The following is a 25,037-nucleotide window of genomic DNA, read 5'->3' as shown; positions in this document are numbered from 1 at the left end:
CCCTGGTGTTCCGCCAAAAGAAACTCGATCACTGCCCGTTGTTTGCAACGCACATCCGTTACAGACGCCATTTTAACAGCTCCGTACAGCGCTGCCACCTGTCGGAAGTCAATGAAACTATACGAGACGAAGCGGGAATGTTTGAAAATATTCCACAAGAAATTTCCGGTTTTTTCAACCAAAATTGGCCGAGAAAAAAAATGTGTTGCATTACTTATTGAACTGCCCTCTTATAATGGTAAGACAGAGATTTAGAAACCAGGTTTTAAATTGTAAGACATTTCCAGGGGCAGATGTGGATTCTGACCACAATCTATTGGTTATGAACTGCAGATTGAAACTGAAGAAACTGCAAAAAGGTGGGAATTTAAGGAGATGGGACCTGGATAAACTGAAAGAACCAGAGGTTGTAGACAGTTTCAGGGAGAGCATAAGGGAACAGTTGACAGGAATGGGGGAAAGAAATACAGTAGAAGAAGAATGGGTAGCTCTGAGGGATGAAGTAGTAGTTGAACAATTCTTCCAGGAACTTTCATTCTCAGTCATTCTTTTGGTAACGCCTTCCAAACTGACAGACTGAAATTGTTCTTTACTACGCTGGAACAAAATACAACCTCTACTTCTACATACAACTGCGAGCGACTGAAGGACGCGCCATACGTTTGTAATAATGAATCAACACACATGATCGTTGCTAGGTGTTTTGCCGCCCTAGGCGAGGATTGAAAAATGACACCCCTCTTGTTTACTACCATCGGTCTCCCCGAATCCCCCTCCCTCCCACCCTTCCTCCTCCACCTCCACCTCCACCACCAACACCACCACCATCTCCTATTATTCTTCTAATCTTAAAAGATGGCCTCATTTTCTGGGGACAGTCCTCAGTTTTCAAGTATTCTCCTCAATTCTTCGACAGCAAATGTCCTCAACTTAAAACAGTGCCGATATCCTTCGAAGAATTACGCTTGACGCCAGTTTATAAGCATGCAGTATGTTTGTGAGGCTGCTCTGGAATGAAGTGGACGAGCGTAATAAAATGTGCGAATGTTGCAAGTAAAAATAAGCATCGAAATTCCGGGTAAGCAGAGGCACTGATTCTCCTGTTTTAATTGGAGATACGGTATACAAAACTTTTAAAAACCGCCCGTGTGCCGGATTCCGCAGAGCTTTAGTGAGGTATAAATTACCTTTCAACGGCAGTCTGTGTATTTTTGGTTGGACATAATACACGTCATATCGCCCCCGTCCCCTCCCCGTATAATGAGTTCGTGAAATTGTTTGCTGTGGATATGTCCGTAAAACTAGCAAAATAGTGAAACATATGTGTTTGTTCTCGTACTTGGAAAGATCATACAAGCTGTGGATGTACTTATGTAGATATCTTTTTAATTACTGTTTTCTGAAGTCTTGTTATTGGGTATTTTGTGGGAATCTTTAGCTCTGTTTCCTTCAGTCTTTGCTATCACGGGCGTTGGTGCAAGAAGCACCTTGCTTCCTATTAAATTGAGAAAATTCCGTGCTTGTCAGTTTTAACGAGGAACACTGCACCATCTGTACACAACGCCAGTCTTTAGGGAATTGTTGTCAGAGTTAACATGATACAGGATAGACGCAAAATACTTGTTGCAAACCATCAATCAGACAAACCGAGAAATGGAAGCAAAAGAACGCGCACAGAAGAACGGAAGAGAAACTCGGCTAGAAGATGAACAGTGTTTGGAGGAGAAGAAAGCAAACTCATCAGCTAAAAAAAGTTCACTAACGCTGCTCAGGTGGGCATAACTACGCAGAAGAATGTTACAGGTGAAATTTTATCCCGTTGTCGTCGTCTTTAATTGAGTCTGTTTTCAAGCAGCTATCCGCTCTAGTCTCTCATTGGCAAGTCTTTCCATATGTAACTGCTTGCGTCCTGTATCTGTTTCAGTTACTTCCCGCATTCAAGGCTTGTCTCTCTCGGCATTTTTTATCTCCTACGCATGCCTCTGTTATGAAAAGAACTACTTCTTGATGCGTTAGGATATGTCATACCGACCTTCCCCTTTGATGTTTGATGTCAAGTTGTACCATAGATTTCCCCCCCCCCCCCACAATTCGTTTCAGTACCAGTAGTTATTCTTCTCTAGTACCACGTCTCTTCCTGTGTGAACTGTTTGTCGTTCACATTTCACCTCCGTACAAGGCTGCACTCCCTACAAATACCTTCGGAAAAGTGTTCCTAATAAGCAGAATTTATATTTGATGTTAATAAATTTCTAGCTTTTGGAAAGGTTTTTCTTGGTGTTAGCAGTCTATATTTTGTATCTCTTTACTTCTATCACCAGTTCTTTTCCTGCCGAAATGACAAAACTTATCTAATACGTTGTGTCTCAGTTCTATCTGCATCACCTAATGTAATTCGACCACATTCCATTAGATTCATACTTGGGAAATCGGGACCATATATCTTCACAATTTCCGTGATTCCAGATAAATGCTGAGAGACAGGAACACGACCGATTTCTTCGTGTAATGCACTGGGTACGTCTTCAGTTGTTATGCTACAAGGAGTTGACTGAAAAAGAAACCCAGTCTCTGGCAAGCCACTTCATTCAGTTTTTCTGGTAGTTCAGAGACTTGGATGTGGGTTCAGTGCTTAACGGGAGCAACACTCAACCGTTATTGTCTTCCGCTACCAGATTAGCAGGTATGCGGCAGTCTGGTCCGAACATGCTGTTGTGGGGAATCTCGGTAGATTACCAGACTGACTTTCCCTCAGATACAGACGTGCTCCCTAACGACGGTGCTTCCCTTACATTTAAGGTATTCTAACCACGTTTTCTATATAGCAGTGGATAAATTAGCTTATTTCTTGTTCAGATTTTTCTTTCTTAGTCGTTTGATATTTTTTCCAATGCTCTAACCGTGCCCAAGCGAATTGCCACAATATACTGTGATAATGAGCGTTCATTAAAGCAGTATTTAGCTTCAATCTTTGGGTAGTATTGTTTAAGTATTATTCTGTTAGTGAGAAATGTATGAGGTACGTTATTGCTCTAGCGCTTGCTACGTTAATGTCAGATAACGACTGCGTATTTCTAATTACAAATCTATAGTTTCGTAGCTATATCCAGTATCATCAGATGCAGGAATTCAGACCGTTAAGAGAATCTTCAGCTGGCGAATTTCATGTGCGATTTTTAAATTGATCCATCGGATACTTCAACAGTGCTCGTTTTGCCTTTAAAAAATCTTATTAAATGTCGTATGTAGTTCAGAGCATTCTTTATCGAGGATAGTAAATCATTTTGAAATGTGGTGCTAAAGAAAAAATGTTAAAGATTAGATGGTTAGATCTTGTAACCATTGAAGAGGTACTGCATTAAATTGGGGGAGGAAAAGAAAAAAAGACGCAACTCGACGTATGGAATCTGTGATACGAAACATTCTGAGGTGTTAAGGAATCATCAGTTTTATAATTGAGGGAAAAGTGGAGGGGGGGGGGATTGTAGAGGGAGACCAAGGCCTGAGTACAATGAGCAGGATCAAATGGACGACGGCAAGAAGATGAAATGTGCGGTTCGTGGCAGATTTGTCCAAAGCTACAGAAAAGACCACAGAAAGATTTGTGTTCTCATCATTTGGATTTGTTGCTCTTGTATATGCCGTGTTTGCAGTTAGTATTCTGTTTCGGATGTTGTCCTATTAAAATGCTGGACATTTCTGAGATTGTGCTGACTTGAGAGCGCTAGTTCAGTACACCAACAAGTGGTAAAAGTAAGGGTAGTCAACCATTTTTACCTACCGCCCATTTTTGTATCGCAGTTGGTAGTAAAATTTTCCTACTGCCCACCAATTCGTTAGTAACGGTGATTTATAAAAACTGGGAAGTAACTTTAGGTAATGAAATTTACAAAGCCGTGTTGCAGCAAGTTAAAGCATGAAGCATAAAATAATAATTACTTACCAAATACTTGTTTCCAAATTTTATGAAAACCTTATGCAAATATTTTTAACCGCCCACTATGAACTCTGGAATGCCCAGTAATGGGCGATAGGGACCAGATTCATTACAACTGATACAAACTTTCCCCTTCAGTTAGCATGGGAAGCACTCCGCTGTTGATTATGAAACGTGAATTTTTTCACTGGAATTCGTCTCCCGCAATAGATTTCCGTCCCGGGTGGTACGGGGTGGCGGCGGGAGGGGCATCCGGCCACCCCTTAAACATTAACATGTCAAATCCGACTAACGATGGCTGACCCTGCGGGACAAGGCTCAAGCGATAGAATAAAAGAGATTTCTTGTCAACGCGTTAGTTGTGATTGTGTTATTAGGGTACGCTTGTTTTTACGAAGCGATTCTATGTGAAAGGAAAGAAGTTTTGGACTGACCACGGAGTTACTAATTTCCGGTAGGGAAGAGAAGCTAATTTTATTTTTATGATACGGAAGGAGGTCCATAAATGCCGATATATTTGGTAAATAAACAGAATAAAAGTTGTTGGCAACAAATCTGTATGCTGCGTAGCTGACTGATTTTTGAAAGCTTGGCAAACGCCCTCGTACACAATAAGTAGCCCGTGAGAAAACATTCAATGATATTGTGCGCAGGAATGAATTGTCGTATGCATCTACTGATTGAGAAGTTTCCTTTTGCCATTTCCCTCCACCAAAATGTTGGAATACAACAATATTCCAGGAAGTTTCAAGTACGATTTTTATGTGAGAAATTTAGGAATATAATAAAACCATCTCCTAGTGATCGCGATGATAGGTTAGACTAATTGCAACGCACACAGATATATTTAAACAATCATTATACCACGATATGGTTTGTGAAATAGTATTCAGAATAAGTTAAGCAACAATTGCATGACATAAATCAGATGTGAAAGGAGGATATAAGATGAACATCAACAAAAGCAAAACGAGAATAATGGAATGTAGTCGATGTAAATCGGTGATACTGAGGGAATTAGATTAGGAAATGAGACACTTAAAGTAGTGAGTGAGTTTTGCTATTTGGGCAGCAAAAATAACTGATGATGGTCGAAGTAGAGAGGATATAAAATGTAGACTGGCAATGGCAAGGAAAGCGTTTCTGAAGAAGAGGAATTTGTTAGCATCGAGTACAGATTTGTCAGGAAGTCGTTTCTGAAATTATTTGTATGGACTGTAGCCATGTATGGAAGTGAAACGTGGACGATAAATAGTTGAGACAAGAAGAGAATAGAAGCTTTCGAAATGTGGTGCTGCAGAAGAATGCTGAAGATTAGTTGGGGGAGAAGAGAAATTTTTGGCACAACTTGACTAGAAGAAGGGATCGGTTGGTATGGCATATTCTGAGGCATCAAGGGTTCACCAATTTAGTATTGGAGGGCAGCGTGGAGGGTAAAAATCGTAGAGGGAGACCAAGAGATGAATACACTAAGCAGACTCAGAAGGATGTAGGTTGCAGTAGGTAGTGGGAGATGAAGAAGCGTGCACAGGATAGAGTAGCATGGAGAGCTGCATCAAACCAGTCTCTGGACTGAAGACAAGAAAACAACAAGAAGTTAGATTTAAATAAAGAAAAAATTAAAATAGAAAATTGGACGCGAAGAGCGTGCGAACTCACACCCCCCCCCCACCCCCCGCCTGTGGGACGGGAATGAAAGGTATTACATAATAATATACGTGTCCGGAATGGGATGAAACATTGATACGTGATCCAAGGGGAAGTGCCGTATGCCGTGAGCTTCACAGTGCTTGGCGGAGGATAGACAGAAGTCCGTAGGTGTAGCAGTTCCAGCCACTGACAGGCCGTGTGCAACACCCCCTCCCCCCACAACGGTCCCTTGACCGGTATCGCTCGTCCCCGGGGAGCAGAAGTGCAGTCGGCCTGCGCCTCAGTGTGTTACCTGAAGCCTGCAGTCGCAGGTTTGAGGGTTACAGAACGCTGCCGGGATGTCACCGCTGGAAAGTCGGGGCCGCAGTTCTCCCGTGCAAACTCTGGTCGTGGTTGTGCTGCAGGAAGATCGACGCAGGTGGGCGAGATGTGCAGTTTGTTTAGTTGTTTACCAGTGCGCGTCCGTGCGATGTCGATTGTCGAGTTTTCGTAATGCTGACCGTGGTGTGAAACACGAAATGTTACAACGAGAGTTTACTTTCTAATGTTCTCCTGTTGTATAAATGCAAAAAATTTAGTTATGTGTTGTGACGAGAAACGTGTGTGTGCCTGACTACTCTTACCTATTGAGAATTAGTTGGTTCGTAAGGGCACAGATATTGTATTTGTGAGTTACGGCAACTGGTAATGAGCTAAAACTGTTAAAATTTTTTTTGTCTTTTGTGCGGCCATCGTGGTATTTCGTTATGTGGCATATTCTTCCAGAGTTAAGAATGATCATATGAAATACGTTCTTACCAAAAAACTCCACCTTGTGCAGAGCAGGTGGTTTATTCCTTATTTTTCAACCATGCATTTCAGTTTCGCAACTGTGACTGAAACAATTAATGCGTTACCAATACCATGGAATAGTCACCATCAGGAAACAGGGGGCTTAATGTGAAAGGTTCTCCCTTTTTTTCACGGACAACGCTTTGTGAGTGAGAGGCGCATTGCTATCTTCGCAACTCCCTTCCCGTGTAACACAAAGCCGAAAGGGAGCCGCGTTGCCGGTTCGCCATGTCGGCCAGGTGCGGTCTTCCGCGTTGGGTGGTTTAGTTTGCTGTACCAGGTAGGGTGTGCGTTTTTTAAGTTAATGTCAGTGAGAACAGTTCCACCATCGAAATTTCTTATTTTGAAGATACTGCCAAAAAATGTGTCCAGCGGCTAATGAAAAGAATTTGTGACGTGTGTTACTTGTGTACTTCACCTGCATTGTTGCAGTGTCTATTGTCGCCTAATCATCAGTAAAATATCCACTACATGTTTTTCTCTTTCCTCCTTTGTGTGCACTTCATTTTTTCGCATCTTTGGTATTCCGTGGTCTGTATCAGCCGATATGAAGGGTTAACGCCTTCACAACAATCGTCTCTTTGCAAAACCTCCCGATTTGTCGCTGCATAGAACTTTTGTTACAATTTCCGTTTTTGTAACCAGATGTCCTCTACCACAGTTGTCTTGTATGTTTGGGGTCACACCTGAAATGAATTCCTTTTACGAGAAATTTTTTCCTGCGTAGATTATTTTATTTGTAATCGTAGCGATTACCTGAAATGAATTCCTTTTAGGAGAACTTGTTTCGTGCATAGATTATTTTATTTGTAATCGTACTGATTAGCTAATTTTGACCTCTTGAGCGCTGCAAGCAAACATAATCTGTAAACCTCGTTTAAGGCGGCACAAGGTAGAAACATTTGTGCAGAAACAAGTACACGGTGTTCTGTCTTGTTTAGATTTATTTGCGGCCGATATTATGCTACATTACGTTAAACACATTTAGCGATTCCACGAAAAGTGAGGGGGTAGAGAGAGAGAGAGAGAGAGAGAGAGAGAGAGAGAGAGAGAGAGAGAGAGAATCTGTGGGATGTGGCAAGAGGTCTATTTGTTAGTGCAGTGCAATGAAATTGCTAACATTACAAATGTTAATTGTCTTCCACTTACACAGCTTCACCATTTTCTGCAGGTTCTTTTCATTGTTAGCTACTGTTTGTCATAAGGGAATTTGATACCATATATGGTGAATTATTCCTTATGTTTGACATGCCAACGTGTTTATTGTACTTGGTTAAGAATGGTCGCTAGGTACTCCGGTACTTCTCGCGCCACTTTGACAACTAGTGTGATACAGAAAACCTTAGCGCAGCATCGCAGTTTACGAGTTGCCTTTGACCACTCTTCCGGATCCGAACAGTTTTCTAGAAACCTATGCTTACAGTATTCAATCGTACACGCAGATTTTCTTCCTGACGCTACTTCGGCAAACTGTGTATCAGTGTTAGTGCTGATTTCATTCATGTAATCAATTGGATTAATTTCATGAACATGAACGGAATAGAGATAATGCGAATGGAATCGGCGAAAATTCGATGACGTTAGAAGGTATGTATAAGTCTCTGAAATGATTAACTCTAATGTAATGAATGTGAGAAAATCAGGAAAACCGGGATCAGCTTCCGTTGTGGCACATACCCTCATTATTGACGAGTAGTCGCCTTCAGTATTAGGTTTTCTGAGCACATCTTTAGGAGTGACTCAAACGCTCATTACTGCTGGTGTTTCCGTCCATTACTTCGATCACTAACAACGAGAGGACGTGCCACTGGGTAATTTCTTTACAGCGTAGTTAGCTATTTTGTGATATAACGTCACGTCTTTGCATTTCATTCGTTTTCATCCTTTTCATGTAAGTTAATTCCCCATTGGCAGTGGCTACGCCGTCATATCCGTTTCTCAAGTGGCCCTGGTAAGATGCGATGTTCGGAATAATCGTTGAAGTGTCCCTGAACCTAGGGACCCAGTGTGAAAGAAAAATATCGATAACACGAGGTGTCTATTCATATCATTGGTAATGTATTAGAGTAGATATTCTATCTGCTCCAATGTCTCCATCTTGTTTACGAACACAGAACACGGAAAAGCATCAACAGGAGCAATCTTCAGCAAGATGACTCTCCCATCTGTTTTTGCAGTGTGTCTATAGAATAATTGAGATAGAATATTTGAACAGTTTTTAAATACAATTATACAAACGTTGAATCCAGCAGTGTTTTTATTTTCGTGACATGTCAGCAATTTTTACGAAATTGGAACTTGAAATATGTCGCCAAACAAAGGGTCGTTCCATTTGATCAGCCAAAGCGGGTTCGAAAGAGCCAACTGCCCTACCTTTTTTGTTTTGATTGCCACGTTATAATGTTTTAAGGTTACTCCGAAAGTTTCAGGAGAAGAATCGCTATCTGCTTTGCTGCTGCAGGTGCGTTAATGTAGATATTGCCTTAGCACATTACTCATTACTAACAAGGGAACCTCCCCCCCTCAGATTTAGTGGTGAGCTGGATAGCCCGTCAAAAACTGTAAACAGGAAGGTGGTGTACTGAACTGTGAAAAAAAAAGAAGAAAAACCGAAACAGTGTACGGTCCAACCTTAATGTACGCCATATTGAGCAAAGTCAATCACGCTCTTTTTTTTCCCCACAAAATCACGAACTTCCGTCGGTCATTGACGTGTCTGTTTAACGTATTCAGATTTGTGTAAATGAACTGTATTATAACGAAGGAATTCAAGAGTCAAAACTTCCACAACGGAACGCAAGAGACATAACATGTGGTATCTGTGTAGAACAAATTGGAGATACGTACGTCTGGATGTCCCTTCATTACATATTATCACTGTTGCAAACTGACATAATGCAACGACGCAAAGACAGATTTGAATACAGCAGACAGACACGTCAGTGACCGGACGGAAAGTTCTTAATTTGGGGGGGGGGGGGGGTGTTTGGACCTTGTGACATTTGAACCTGGAGCTCCCCTTTCTCAGTCCCACACCGTGACCACACAAACACTACACGAGCGTGACTAACGCTGCTCAAATTGCATACATACGCCGTCGCGTTCTCGTTACCCGAGCACGTGGTCCCGTGTTTGATTCCCGGCGGGTTCAGGGATTTTCACCTGCCTCGAGATGACTGGCTGTTTGTGTTGTCCTCATCATTTCGTCACCATTAATGAAAGTGGCGAGATTGGGCTGGGCAAAGGGTGGGAATTTGTATGGGCGCAGATAACTGCGCAGTTGAGCGCCCCACAAACCAAATATCATCTTCATCAAATTATATATATATATATATATTAAATCTGGACCGTTTATTGTTTCTGTTTTTCTTTTTTCACAGTTCAGTACACCTTACTTTTTTTCATGCTTGATCTGTGTTCGGTTCCTGACGGGCTGTCCAATGGGCCAACTTACCACTAAATCTGAGGGGGGGGGGGGGGTGCGTTGTGGAGTTTCCCTTGTAAGATCATTCAGTATGATATCTTGTAAAAAGTATTCATGCGGGGAAGAGTAGCAACTCAGAAGTGTCGGTATCGAGACGCAAGTACTCGATACCAAGGAGGAGTGTGCTGTTTGTCCTCTATGCCAAGTGATCGTTTTTAGCTATCCGTCTACTCCACTCTATTATCTCCGAGTATTACAGACTTCAAATTAATTCGGGTATTGATCATTTTTAGGTTATTACGCGGCGCTTATGACCTCAGCTGTTTAGTGTCCTACAGAAAGAACAAACAAATAAGAAGTAGCTATTTTTCCGTGTCCCTACCTATAGCTCTGTGAAGAACCATGTACACGGTCAAAAGTATCTGGACACCTGTTAGTGGACAATAACATGGGGCGTGCCCGTCCTTCGCCCATATGACAGCTAGAACTCTGGTGGGAATACTTTCAATGTGTCTGAAAGTGACAAATGGGAGCCCATTCTTGTTAAAAGACCGAGTGATGTTGGATGCTGGGGTCTCGAGGGAAGACGACGTTCTAACTCATCCGCAAGGTGTTGTATTGCGTTCAGGTCGGGACGCTGGTCAGGCCTCTCGATTTCAGGAATGTTCCAGATTTTTGATAGGGTGAGTTGTAATGCTGATTTAATGATCTGCGAGGTGTTCCTTTGCTTTTATACTGGCGGCTCCGCCTCTCGTGACATCTGGTGGTCAATTCCGATCTACATAGGGATGTCCAGTAGCTTATGATCAGATAGTGTATGTTTGGACATAATGGGGCGAAGTGGTAACAATATAAGTTTGAGTTAGGTATGGGGACTTTCATAGACTTCGGTAATTGTAAGTGTGTCTACATGTTCATTTATTCATTTAGATTCTCATTTGGCCATTCGATGCGGACTGGGCTCTGTGCATCACATGTGCACATGAGGCGATAATAGGGAATCATAACTGGGGCAACAGCCATTGCAACCGCACGATTGCGGAAGATGTCCACTGTGGGGTGGGTAACCATCGGCCTGTTGGCCGGACACGCGCAGCTCCCTGCCCTCCCTTTCGTGCCTGGTTATTTGCCTAACGGTACCCCACCTTTGCCTTGTTCCAGGTCCCGGTCCGGCTACGACAGTAACTCCAGCGATGAGGGCGGCGCTTCGGACGAATCGTCGGCGGAGGAGGCGGCGGCGCCGGTCTCCGCCCGGGCCACGGGAACCAGGAAGCATATCAACAAAGGCCGCTGGAGCAAGGAGGAGGTGCGTACCGCACAGCCACAGCCGCCGTGCCGGCTTTCCTCTTAACAGCTGCCTGCGCGCGTCCAGGGTCCGCTTTGGAGTGCGTCACAGTTTGTTTACTGTCTCATCCCTCCCTCCTTCCCCATATTTAAATTGCTATTACCGCCACTTTCAACGCTACACAGATGAGTACAATTTTAGTAATGATACTTCACAATCTCATTATGAGAAAAATTTATAAAATACTTTGGAGCAACAAACAACAGCAACCACCAGGATCTATAGTAAAAATTGCCCTTCACAAAGCACTAAGATAACGGGTGGTTATAATTAAAGTGCATCTACTCACAGGGGTCCAGTGTGGGCTATAATTCATCTACATCTACATTTGTACTCCGCAAGCCACCCAACGGTGTGTGGTGGAGGGCACTTTACGTGCCACTGTCATTACCTCCCTTTCCTGTTCCAGTCGCGTATGGTTCCACTTCAAATCGTTCCGTACGCATACTCCCAGATATGTTACAGAAGTGCCTGCTACGAGTGTTTGTTCCGCTATCATATAATTATACAATAAAGGATCCTTCTTTCTACGTATTCGCAATACATTACATTTGTCTATGTTAAGGGTCAGTTGCCACTCCTGTACCAAGTGCCTATCTGCTGCAATTTTCTAATGCTGCAACTTCTCTGTATACTACAGCATCATCCGCGAAAAGCCGCATGGAACTTTAGACACTATCTCCTAGGTCATTTATATATATTGTGAAAAGCAATGTCCCCCTAACACTCCCCTGTGGCACGCCAGAGGTTACTTTGTTTGTAGACGTCTCTCCATTGAGAACAACATGCTGTGTTCTGTTTGCTAAAAACTCTTCAATCCAGCCACACAGCTGGTCTGATATTCCGTAGGCTCTTACTTTGTCAGGCGACAGTGCGGAACTGTATCGAACGCCTTTCGGAAGTCAAGGAAAATGTTATCTACCTGGGAGCCTGTATCTAATATTTTCTGGGTCTCGTGAACAAATAAAGCGAGTTGGGTCTCACACGATTGCTTTTTCCGGTCTCCATGTTGATTCCTACAGAGTAGAGTCTGGGTTTCCAGAAATGACGTGATAGGCGAGCAAAAAACATGTTCCAAAATTCTACAACAGATCGATGTCAGAGATATAGGCCTATAGTCCTGCGCATCTGCTCGACGACCCTTCATGAAAACTGGAACTACCTGTGCTCCCTTCCAGTCATTCGGAACCTTCCGTTCGTCCAGAGACCTGCGGTACACGGCTGTTAGAAGGGGGGCAAGTTCCTTCGCGCACTCTGTGTAGCCTCGAACTGTTATTACCGTATGGCAGCAAAATTTCGTAGATACCTTAATGCGTTAATGCGAAACCGATTTACGCTGGAAGAAAAAAGGCCACCACGTGCAAATCTGACGCTGTGAATGCAAGAAAGATGTATAGAGATGGACCCGTATGTAATGGATTACGAATGGGGCGTCGGCAGAATTCGGGAACCGTTTCAGAGTTGTAGTTGACAGCAGGTACGGTGAACCCGTGGATACCCACCCGCCTTACCGAGCTGGAATACGCTAGCAGGCAGACAGGCCAGCCGGCTGCAATCGCATCCACGTTTGCGGATACTGACGCAAGCAACTGAAAAGCATTCTCCGTTCAAAGTAGCTTGCAGTTTGTAGCATTGCTTGTCCATTTCTGAGATTCGTGAGTGTACATCCTTTACACCCAGAAACCCTCCAGGGAGAAAAAAAATTGTCCACGAATCAGCACGGATTTAGAAAGCATCGCTAGTGCGAAACCATCAGCTTGCCCTTTTCTCACGCGATATGTTGCAAACCGTGGGTGAAAGGCAAGAGTCCATACTCCGAGATTTCCGAAAAGCGTTTAACTCGGTGTCCCACTGCAGACTGTTAACGCAGATCCGAGCATACAAAATGCATTGGGTCTCAGATATGTGACGGGCTTGAAGACCTTTCTATGTAATAGAACCGTTGTCCTGGACAGTGAGTGTTCATGAGAGACAAGGATACCATCAGAAGCGTTCCCAGGAAAGTATGGTAACGCTCTTCTTGTCTATAATCTGCGACTGTTTTTGCCGATGACGCTGTGTGGTGTACGGGAAAATATCGTCGTTGAGTGACTGTAGGAGAACATAAGATGGCTTAGAATTTCTATTTGGTGTGATGAATCGCAGCTTGCTCTAAATATAGAAAAAATGTGTGTTAATGGAGGTGAGTAGGAAAAACAACACTGTAATGTCCGAATACAGGTTTAGTGCTGTGCTGCTTTGACACACTCTTGTCGGTAGCGATACGAAAAGAACAAGTACGTAAGGTCGGTAGCAGGAAGCGAAGGTCAACATTGGTCGATTTGAAGAAATCTAGGAAACTAAAGCTCACATAAAGGAGACCGCGTGTATAACACTAGTGCGACACGCGTGTGAGATCCCTACCAGGTCCGATGAAAGGAAGACATCGAAGGCGTATTGCCAGATTGTTATCGGTAGGTTCGATCAATATTTCGAGTGTTACAGAAACATTGCGACATAAATGGAAATTCGTGGAGGAAAGACGCGTTTTTTTTCCGCGGAACACACACACACACACACACACACACACACACACACACACACACACACAAAAGCAAAGGCCGGGAAAGTTGGCGACACTTGCAGAAACAAACCAAACTCTATGTAGACACAAAAAAATGGTTGAAATGTTATGTTACGAAATTACAGTGACTACACGAAATGTCGATGATTTTAACAGGTTTTTTTTCATAATGGAAGTTTGCATAGTTTTCAAATAATGAATTATACACTTTCCTATGTCGTTCCATATTATTATAATAAACTTCCAAGAACAGGTTTTAAATCCATAATCAATAAGTGAAAACGAAAAAATCGTGTAATATTACTGGCAAAAGACGCTTTTCTTGTAAACTACTACAATGTATGTAAAGCTGCTGCGAAAAGTAGCAGCCACGAGAAATTATATTATCGCATGAAGGTAAAATAAGTGTGTGTGTGTGTGTGTGTACACGTACTTGCGTGCCCGAGTGCAGAAGCGCCCGTTTTGGGGAAAACTGCATAGTTTCAAATGTTTATCTGGTGTTCCGTATCAATTTTGATGATGCCCTGTTATGTCAGTGCTTTCCGCCGGGGAGTGGAGCAGGCGCTCTGAACAGGTCGACGCCTATAAGGCAAGGGATGGGTAAACACATCTAGGTTGCTGCTACTAATGGAGTGCCCCTTGTCAATACGTGGGCGACGGAAAACCCCAACTTGTGAATCAGTCTTCTGCAGGACGTCCTGGGAACTGCTCCACGCGAACAATGGGTTATTTGTGCAGTCCCATTCTAGGATTGCAGGTTGGAATGTTACAGGTAACTTGGACAGAAGTGCAACTTCGGTACCATTACCTCTCTGAGAAAAATAAGATAATTGACCATGATCATCGTCACATAGAGTTTATACCGTGATTGTTATAAATAACTTAGCTTGTTCTGCTACCAGTCACATATTTAAGCCTTTAAGTAAAAAAATAGCTACGCATTTCGGACATGACGTGCGTATCACTAGACGTTCTTAATTGCATTTTTGTGAACATTTTTGTGAAAATTGAAGTTACAAAATAATCTAAAATTAACTACTTGCTAGTTTACTGAGACTGACTTAATCTTGACGCAGCCGGTTCTTGTGTGAAAATGGGCTGGGCGGGATGTGTAAATCGTAAGTAATACCTGCCACATGGAGAATCTAAAATAGTTAGTGCAACATACGGACGCCAAAGCACTGTCATGCGCCCCCCGTACACTGCAGTTCCGCAGTCATAGCAGCCCGACACCACTGGTGGAGGTCACTTTTAGACGCAAATGTAAAAAGAAAAGTGGTACAGCAGTTGTAATTGTTGATTGGTAAAAATCTCAAATGATGTAGCGAAACCGCATTTTTTGCGTGACCAGAGTGGAGAAAAAAGTGTGAACTTTGCGCAAGGCATAGCCGGTCCGAATTGTTATAAACTGATACGAAAGAAATGTGAGCGTAGTTAAGAGCCCGGTCAAGGCGATTGGCAGTTGTAGTTTTGCGTAACAGCTTTTCTCCCCATTTCGCTCGGAATTCTTTTCGCCTCACAAGGTGGTGTGTCTCTAGCATGGCGCACTCCAGTGTATATCCAGTGTGTGCCCAGATCTTTCTCGGAAATAGCTCTGGGGGCGACAGGAAATGCCGCCTTACTGCAAAGCTTGTCGCAATACGCTCGACTCACCAGCGGCGCCAAATAGTTGCAAGATCTATTCACTAACTGTAGCTGTGTTTGCATGCGTATGTGATGTACTTTTTGCTTGTTTTGACCGAAATTGTCTACCTCATTGCGGAGCATTTGCAGATTTCACATAATATCCGTATCCATGTGCCTTGCGAACGACCGTACAGGTATGGTGGACGATATATAGCGTACGTACCAGCAGCATTTTCAGTTCCCTACTCTACCCTGTTTTCGTTTTTGCGCATCCAAATATAGAACGCGTAGGGCTGCGAATTCGCCGCCTTAACTGCATCTGTCTGGAGCCAGAGCCACAATGATGCTATCCTGTACTCGTGGCAGAACTTCAGCAAAATGTTGCGCACGCCCTCCTGCCCCTCTTTCCTACCGCAAAAAGTACCTTTCACAATTCTTTTTTTCTTACACAGATTTCGCTTATGATTTTGGGAAAGGTTAACAGAGATTAATAACAACGTAACAAATTGCCCAGTGAAGTTTGATACAAGAACTACATGGGTTCAACGTTTGCACAGTGATAAGTTGGAAACTTGAAATTTTTTAGATTCTTTAACATTTCTCTGAGTTTCATTCGCACTGGGATAACAACAAAGTACCTATTAGTAAGGCCTACTTCCAGTGGACTTCAGACACCAGGTGCTTAAGCAAAGGGAAAGCATACATTTGTTTATACGAGGGGTCAACTTAGTTGAGCAGAGTTTAGCTGTCAATCAGCACAACCACTAACAATTGCCGTAATATTATTAATCGACCACAGAAGGCTTATTGTTGAATTCTTTATTGTTTACACGCCAGGTACTACCAAACGAAACTGGGCGGACGAAAAGTACTGGCTGGAAGGGCAAGTAAGTTACATTTTCTCCAAATCTTTTTTACGTGTTTCCTCCACATACGTATCTCTGTCGTCCAGGTCGGCAGAGCAGCCTTAAGTGAAATCGCATGTTTGTTTCAGTACCCGATTGCCGGCTTTCGATATCCTACTTGAGTTTCTACATAACTCCATTATTGAACTGTGCGACCAGTCTAGGCGGCAGCTGTGTGAAACAATTTCCACGTAAAGTCACAAACAATGTTACCGATAGACGCCCATTATATAGTAGCCATTTCTTTATTAAGCCTATTTTACACGGAGACAGTACGTTGCGAAACCAGATTTCGAAAGTGTAATGCTGGCCATTGTGCGCGCGTGGCTCACAGTGGCGAAAGTCGTGGGGTATGCCAAATTACACTACACGAATCTATTAGTAGCGTGTGGTTAGGTTAGGTGAAGTTTCCACAAAATGAGACATAGTGAGTAACTGAAAAAAAAATTGGTTTTTTGGCAGTTACGCTGTATCCAGGTGCTTGTGGATCGTTAATGACCAACATTACAAGAATCAAGTGCAGCACTGTTTTACGCTTTTAGCATTGCTTTTAATGCGTGATAAGTCTAATGATTTGATATTAGTAATTGGAGACGTATTGGTAACCCACTCTGGTTCGTCTTAAAACATTTATGATCACTCTTGTTGTACTTTTGTCGTTTACACTCCCAAATTTATTACATTCTGGAGAATTAAGAGTAAATATTGTCCCACTGTTGTAACTGAAAAACAAATTTGTCGAAAACTGTGAATAGACAAATTAGCCACTCCTTTTAAATACCACATCATTCATGAAAATCAGTCGATATTTTCCCTGGCCGCATGATTTTCCGTAGGTGAGGTAAAGTAAAAAGTGAGAAAATTGATGGCCATATTGATTGAGCTGTGGCATCATAGAAAGCGCAATAATTTTTCAACTTTATTACATTTGTCATATTTCGTTAGATGTCACAGAGAAGTCTGGGATATGGAAAGTGGTGGAAGATGTACGTTTTAAGTAGAATCCAATGAAGTGACGTAACCTTATGAAATATTATTTTATTAAATTGCTAATATTAATCATATTTTAACATAAAACATCGGTTATCCATCGTTATTTGAAGATTTATCAATTGGGTATTACCAACCTTCGAGTCGCTGGTTATGTTGTTTTTTTTTTTTTTTTTTTTTTTTTTTTTTTTTTTTTTTTTTTTTTTTACCAGCAGCGAAGATGAACTTGATTGAACTATTAACAGAAGTAAAAGACATACATCAACAATACGGATTGGACCACACTCTCAGCAAGTGCAGACTAATGGTAATTGATTGAGGAATACAGATTGAACTCGCAGTTCGATTAAAGGAAGAGGTGCATTCTTTCTTCTATCTTGGGTCAACCATCAGCTGCACGGGAAGCCGTAAAGATGAGACGGATCATGCTAAGGCTAGTAGCCATGAAGCATCCCACCAAGATCTAGCAGAACAGAGCAGTAACGAACACCACAAAGGTCCGGCCTTTGAAACACTCGTGTTTTCCGTCTTTTTTTTATGATTTCGAGACATGGACCCTTAAACCCAGAGACAAACAGCGTATCGATGAATTTGAGCTTTGGTGCTGCTGGCGCAGAAAGCAGCGCATAGAATGTGTGTGGAAAGTGAGGAAAGATGTACGTTGAACAACTCTGTATCTCCACCAGGCTTTCTTTTTGTGTCAACCAAAAAGTTTTCCTTTTCAGAATGAGATTTTCACTCTGCAGCGGAGTGTGCGCTGATATGAAACTTCCTGGCAGATTAAAACTGTGTGCCCGACCGAGACTCGAACTCGGGACCTTTGCCTTTCGCGGGCAAGTGCTCTACCAACTGAGCTACCGAAGCACGACTCACGCCCGGTACTCACAGCTTTACTTCCGCCAGTACCTCGTCTCCTACCTTCCAAACTTTACAGAAGCTCTCCTGCGAAACTTGCAGAACTAGCACTCCTGAAAGAAAGGATATTGCGGAGATATGGCTTAGCCACAGCCTGGGGGATGTTTCCAGAATGAGATTTTCACTCTGCAGCGGAGTGTGCGCTGATATGAAACTTCCTGGCAGATTAAAACTGTGTGCCCGACCGAGACTCGAACTCGGGACCTTTGCCTTTCGCGGGCAAGTGCTCTACCAACTGAGCTACCACCGGGCGTGAGTCGTGCTTCGGTAGCTCAGTTGGTAGAGCACTTGCCCGCGAAAGGCAAAGGTCCCGAGTTCGAGTCTCGGTCGGGCACACAGTTTTAATCTGCCAGGAAGTTTCATATCAGCGCACACTCCGCTGCAGAGTGAAAATCTCATTCTGGAAACATCCCCCAGGCTGTGGCTAAGCCATATCTCCGCAATATCCTTTCTTTCAGGAGTGCTAGTTCTGCAAGTTTCGCAGGAGAGCTTCTGTAAAGTTTGGAAGGTAGGAGACGAGGTACTGGCGGAAGTAAAGCTGTGAGTACCGGGCGTGAGTCGTGCTTCGGTAGCTCAGTTGGTAGAGCACTTGCCCGCGAAAGGCAAAGGTCCCGAGTTCGAGTCTCGGTCGGGCACACAGTTTTAATCTGCCAGGAAGTTTCATATCAGCGCACACTCCGCTGCAGAGTGAAAATCTCATTCTGGAAACATCCCCTAGGCTGTGGCTAAGCCATATCTCCGCAATATCCTTTCTTTCAGGAGTGCTAGTTCTGCAAGTTTCGCAGGAGAGCTTCTGTAAAGTTTGGAAGGTAGGAGACGAGGTACTGGCGGAAGTAAAGCTGTGAGTACCGGGCGTGAGTCGTGCTTCGGTAGCTCAGTTGGTAGAGCACTTGCCCGCGAAAGGCAAAGGTCCCGAGTTCGAGTCTCGGTCGGGCACACAGTTTTAATCTGCCAGGAAGTTTCAGTTTTCCTTTTCTTTGGCAACACTGTGAGAAGAGGTGGAGAAAACGTAGAGAGAATAATTATTGAAACTCAGATGGAGGGCAAAAGACCGAGGGGAAGAGCAGCGAGCAGGTGGATTGATCAAATCAACAAGTTCTATGCTCTTATTCTTCAGAATTCTGTGAGAAAAGCTAGTAAGCGTCCAGGATGGAGGCGCTTGGTTTATGGGGTCTCGACGCTTAGCAGTGAGGACGACGACTTGTGATTATGGTGGTAATTCATGGCAGTTTTAAAAGCAATCCATCTGTGGATCTGCTTGCGGCAAATGTACATATGTATCCTGCAAGCAACTGTACAGGGAATGGTGGAGGGTGCATCGTACAACTGTAACCGATTTTTGTTTCCTGTTGCGTTCGCGTATTGAACGAGGGAAAATTGTTATCTCGAAGCCTGCTAACAAGGAAACCTCCCCATCGCACCCCCTTCAGATTTAGTTGTAAGTTGGCACAGTGGATAGGCCTTGAAAAACTGAACACAGATCAAATCTGAAGGGGGTGGATGGGGAGGTTCCCTTGTAAGATGACATAACCAAACATGTCCCTTCTTATGACCCCTACGTGAGATGATGATAGTGGCAGGATAATGATCCCACAGTCTTCTTCGATTACCGTTTCTCTTACGATATCCAACAGGGTTTAGCGAGAACTAAGTTGCCTTTTTTTCAAAGGATACCCACTTAAGTTTCACAGGATGTCAGTAAAACTTTCACATATGCTGCAATAAACTGTTACGATCATAGAAGCATATGCGTGAATTCGTTTGATGTTTGTTATTATGCTTGTTTCATAAGGGCTCCAAACACTGTAACAGTACTGTAGAATTGGTTGCGATACCGTCTTGTATGTGATTTGCTTCACAGATGCATTGGTTGTCTCATACGCTTTCCAACAATTCTTGTCTTCCATTCGTCGTCCCCAATACTGATTTTATGTGATCGTCCCATTTCATACCACTTCTGAGTATTACTCCTAAACATTTAATTTACCTCACCTACGAAAAATTAGGCCATCAAGGAAAATATTGACTGATTTTCATGAATTATGTATTTAAAAGAAGGGCCTAATTTCTCTACTTACAGTCCTCGACAAATTTGGTTTTTAGTTACAACAGTGGGACAATATTTACTCTTAATTCTCCAGAATGTCATTGGGAGTGTTAACGACAAACGTACAACAAGGGTGATCATTAATGTGACCGAAACGACAGCTGCCTAAGGTTTGTCATAGTCGGTCTAGAATAGATACGGTCGCCCAAAGACAACACTGTCCTCTATTCAACAGCGTCGCCGTCCAGTGGGACGTATTGGGTTCTATGAGTCAAATATTCCTCTAGCTTGCAAGTTTCATATTATGAAGATACCAAGTATGAACCTATCTTGGTTAGTAGTCGACGATATGGTGCAATGTCGAATGCCTTTCGGAAATTTGAGGATAGGGAATCCATTTGTTCGTCTGCATCTGTTTGCGGGCTGTCGTATGAAACAAGCTGTTTTTCACACGCTTGTTTTCGAGAAGCCAGTCATTGTCGTGGAATGTCATCTTGACTGACCTTTTTATGCCGAGAGACAAAACAAAAGTGATCTTGGCCCACTGTTTCTTTCGCCGAATTTGAGTTTATTGTACGGTTATCTCCTTGTAAGTCTAGTAAAGTCAGTCGGGTAAGCCACATTCGTTACAGGGTGATTCCCTGATGAAGTTACAAACTATCAGAGATTGTGGAGAAGGGTAAATGTATCACTTTGAGGTGGGGGACCCTTGTCCAGAAACGACCGAGTTCAAAGTTATAAGCGAGTTGAATACAAGTATCGGTACTGTTGCTAAGATAATAGGGTACGAAACTTTCAGAGGTGGCAGTATGGACCAAAACAAGAAAAAAATTGTAAAAATTGACTCTAAAATGCATTCTGGTACGTTAAGAGGTATGGGCACTTGCATTCTGGTACGTTAAGAGGTATGGACACTTGTTCAACAGCGCGTAGTTACTAGTCATTTTTTGATTCATACTACCACCTCAGAAAGCTGCCTATCCTACAATCTTAGCAACAATAGTAGCGGTATGTGTGTTCCACTGTGAGGGATATTAAGAGCGATTTTCGCTTGTAACTTTCGACTGTCGTTTCCGGCCCAGGGTTCCTTACCCCAAATTGATAACGTCTCTAAAAGTTTGCAACATCATCACGGAGTCACCGTGTATATTGGTGCAGGTTTCTGGGAGTCCAAAATTTCCCAGTTGTTTCTAGTTTCTAACCTTTATGTCCAGTCTGCTGCCACCACTGTAACCCAAAGGTGTAATGGGGTCATGTCCAGCATGTTCTCCATCCCAGCGGTGGATCGTTGCTGGTTCCGCCTGTTATGGCTGCGCTGTCTGTGCACCTTGGGGAAGCTCCTTAGCGACCACCATCTGTTGTACTTTGTTCCCCCATACTGAACCCCATAAATTATCATGGATCTTATTACAATGGTGCATCTATATCCATATATTAGATATTTGAATATTCTCAAGATCCTGCAACAGACGGACGTCGGCGATATTGGTGTAAAAGCGGTATTGGTGTGGTGTATAAGTGCTCCTGATATGTTACCCGTTTTGTAAACAAGAGTGACATACGCTGTTTTCCAGTCACACGGGACTTTGCTGCACGAGCGATTCTCGCGAAGTGGAGCTAGGAAAGGATCTGTCGTTTCCAGTGTTAACAATGGGAGGAGATACCGCTGTACGCAGTATCCGTCCGCTGTAGCCTCTTAACGCGAGTGGCCAAGGGCTTGCCTGGGCGCCCCACCCTACCGTCCTGTAAGAAATACAATGCGCCAGAGAGCTCCTTTTGGTACAGGGGCTCCTGAAGGGTTGCCGCCCTGCTACTCCAAGTGCGTCGTTTCCCGCGACTCCGCGTCCTCTGCTGCTTCCCACCGGGGGAACGCGTAACCCCAGGGCCCTCCGCGCATACACACAGTTACCCCATTCGTAGGGCGTCCAAGGGCTGACCACAGCTGCTTTCGCAGACCGTGGCCGCCTTGCTCCTCCAAGAAGCGTCTTCCAGTGATGATGTACTCCCCCCTTTTTTTTTTCTCGCTTGCGCGACTAGCAGCAGCTGTCTCCTAATTCATCCACGAAACACAAAAAAGTACTGTATCACATTCCATAGGAAGCAACAACCACCGACGACAGTAACAGGAAATATAAAAGGCACCAATTCTCATGTATTGTACGCGCATTCTAAAGGCATGCGTCCACTAGCAAATGACTTCCACAAGTGGTATTTACGAGCACTTGGTGAATCGTTTACATTAGAACAAAAAGTTGCACAAGTTAGAGTTTGAAAGTCGCTCGGGCAGCTTGTAACTTCCCGCAAGTACTTGCAGAAGTGTTTCCTCTAGAACCGTGTCGTGAGATCGGCAAGTGGATGCTTACATTGTCGTGCTAAAAACGAGGGCAGCCACCATCGTTGTTCCTTCATCATTATTATTACTGAAGAAAAATCATGACGAAAATTAAAAAGATAAGAAAAAGAAGAAATGTTTTGGTGAAGAATTGGATACAGAGGTGTACATATTTATCAAGAAACACTATTCAGTGAATTTTAATTAGAGGGCTTCGCTCAGATTAAAACCTTTATGCAGTCTTCAAAAATCTCTTGTCTGTAGTACAATAAAATGTTCGAAAGCAGATTACAAAAATGCTGCAAGCTGTATCATAAAAAACTTTGTGTTCTGCCTTACGGCTGGTCTTGTCATGGGGGAAACCACGTCATGGAGGTCCACCGCATGAGCGTCTACGTAAGTGACTCCAGTGGTGGTTTCCCGTTGCCTTCCACTGATGATGATGATTAAATGATAATGAGGACAACACAACACCCAGTTCCTGAGCGGAGAAAATCTCCGACCCAGCCGGGAATCGAACTCGGGCCCCTTGGCTTGACAGACCGCCGCGCTGACCACTCAGCTATCTGGGTGGACTGTATCACAAAGAGACCGCCTATTGAGTACTGTTCGATTTTTGCAAACATTATGCGCTACAAACGTAATGCATTAATGTTTATGGCGAAGATTAAAAATCAGCTAAAATTTAAAGAATTCCCTAGTGCCATTCCACTTTCCATTCTGGTGAAACAAAACAGCTGTTAATTTATTCGCACTTCCGTGGCTGACGGTAGTTAAATATGTATGTTTATGGGTTCCCTCAGTACATTTGTTTCGGTACGTCAATCTTTGTTCCACTCTCCTGTTCCTCACTGACATTGTACTGGTATTGAATACACAGAACTTCTGCAAGTGTGAGAAAAACTAACAGCAACTGGCAAGTTCGGCAGATACTTGCGGCAGGATACTGTTTGTACTAACTTGTGGAAGCTGCCCCTGCAAGTAAACGGAACTCGCGGACGTCGACGTGCTGAGGTTGTTTCCACGTCAAATGACTTACAGTAGTAACTTCTGCCAACGACTTGCGAAAGTTTATGTGCTAGTGGAAAAGCGCTTTACAAAGACCGGACGACATGGCCGACGGGAATAGCTGTAACGCCAAAAATCGAATGACTGACATTTACGCACCGGTTTTGCCTCGCTACCAACGTTTACTACAAAACAACACACTGTTTAGTGCTTACGTCACACGTTTAGTGCATATGTAAAAAAAAAATTCAAACCCAATTACTCACAACAATTCAGCGATCTGAAAACATCATCGATTATTGCTAAAGTGTGTCGTAATCATATCAGATATTACTGACAGATGATACCTATTTGTTTATTTACATTTTCTTTGTAGAGAGTCATCAAAGTGATGGAGGTCCCGGGTTCGATTCCCAGCAGTGTGGGGGATTTTCTCTGCCCAGGGACTGGGTGTTTGTGTTGTCCTCACCATTTCATCATCATCCTCATCATTCGTGATAGTGGCTGGATTGGACTGTGAAAGAAATTGTTCTGTGAAAAAATTGGGACTTTGTACGGGCGCTGATGACCGCGCAGTTGAGCGCCCCACAAACCAAACGTCGTCATCACAGTGATGGCTTTTGCAAACGTAAGAAATAATAGTATCATTACATATTAGAGATTGTATCTTGTATCGGTTTTGCAGTTGATAGGCTACTGGTTCACGTCACAATCAGTGTCTTAAAATTCATTAACTGAATGTAAACTTTTTCTACCATAAAAGGTATTAATTTTGTGTTAAAATAATTTCCCATGCATGTTCGCAGACAGTCGTTAGTTCGTTAAACAAAATGAAATCGTTGATGTATAAGTTTCGATATGTCATTTTTAATGTTGCTCTTTTCAGGAAGTAGTTATATTTTTTTCCTGTCGTCATTATGTATTTCCCTTTTAACAGATTTAGAGAAAACTGTTAGAATAATTGCTTTAACACTGTCGTCATTATGTATTTCCCTTTTAACAGATTTAGAGAAAACTGTTAGAATAATTGCTTTAACACTGGCTGCTTCATTTGATTTGAGAGGCGCGGTTTGACCTCACATTGTCTTATACTGAATGAAGCAAGATTAACCAGCACGGTAACGTGTTGAATATTGTTCAAGCGCAGATCCTGTTAGTAGTCAGAGAAGATAACGGTGAATTTAAGAATGGCATTGCGAAACCACCAAAATCTGTTTGTAATAATATGGTATATTGAGGGACCACTACACTCTGACCAAGATAGTTCCTGACACTTATTAGTAAGGATGTCCACTCTTCGCCTTTATCACGGATTAAACTCTGCTGGACACTCCTAGTGCGGTGCCGGGATCTCTGTGGAGGAATGGAAGACCATTCTTCCTCTGTCTGGAGCGAAGTCGACTTTCTATTTCATCTCAAAGATGTTCCATTGAGTTCAAGTCGGGACTTTGGCAAACCAGTCCA

The 25,037-nt window shown here is 43.1% G+C and overlaps 1 protein-coding gene across 4 annotated transcripts in view; it reads left to right on the top strand.

Annotated features, from left to right (window-relative positions):
- LOC126262337 (myb-related protein B) overlaps positions 1-25,037 on the top strand; it is a 210,922-nt gene that overhangs the window by 128,637 nt on the left and 57,248 nt on the right. For all 4 annotated transcript variants that reach the window (XM_049958900.1, XM_049958898.1, XM_049958901.1 and 1 more), the window contains exon 2: positions 11,004-11,148. In XM_049958900.1, the coding sequence (XP_049814857.1) occupies positions 11,004-11,148 (145 nt within the window). The remainder of the gene's footprint in view (positions 1-11,003; positions 11,149-25,037) is intronic.

The sequence above is a fragment of the Schistocerca nitens genome, chromosome 6 (assembly GCF_023898315.1).
Source record: "Schistocerca nitens isolate TAMUIC-IGC-003100 chromosome 6, iqSchNite1.1, whole genome shotgun sequence".
Classification (NCBI taxonomy): Eukaryota; Metazoa; Arthropoda; class Insecta; order Orthoptera; family Acrididae; genus Schistocerca; species Schistocerca nitens.
The sequence above is the reverse complement of the archived record's forward strand: the minus strand, read 5'-3'. Positions and strand labels throughout refer to the sequence as shown.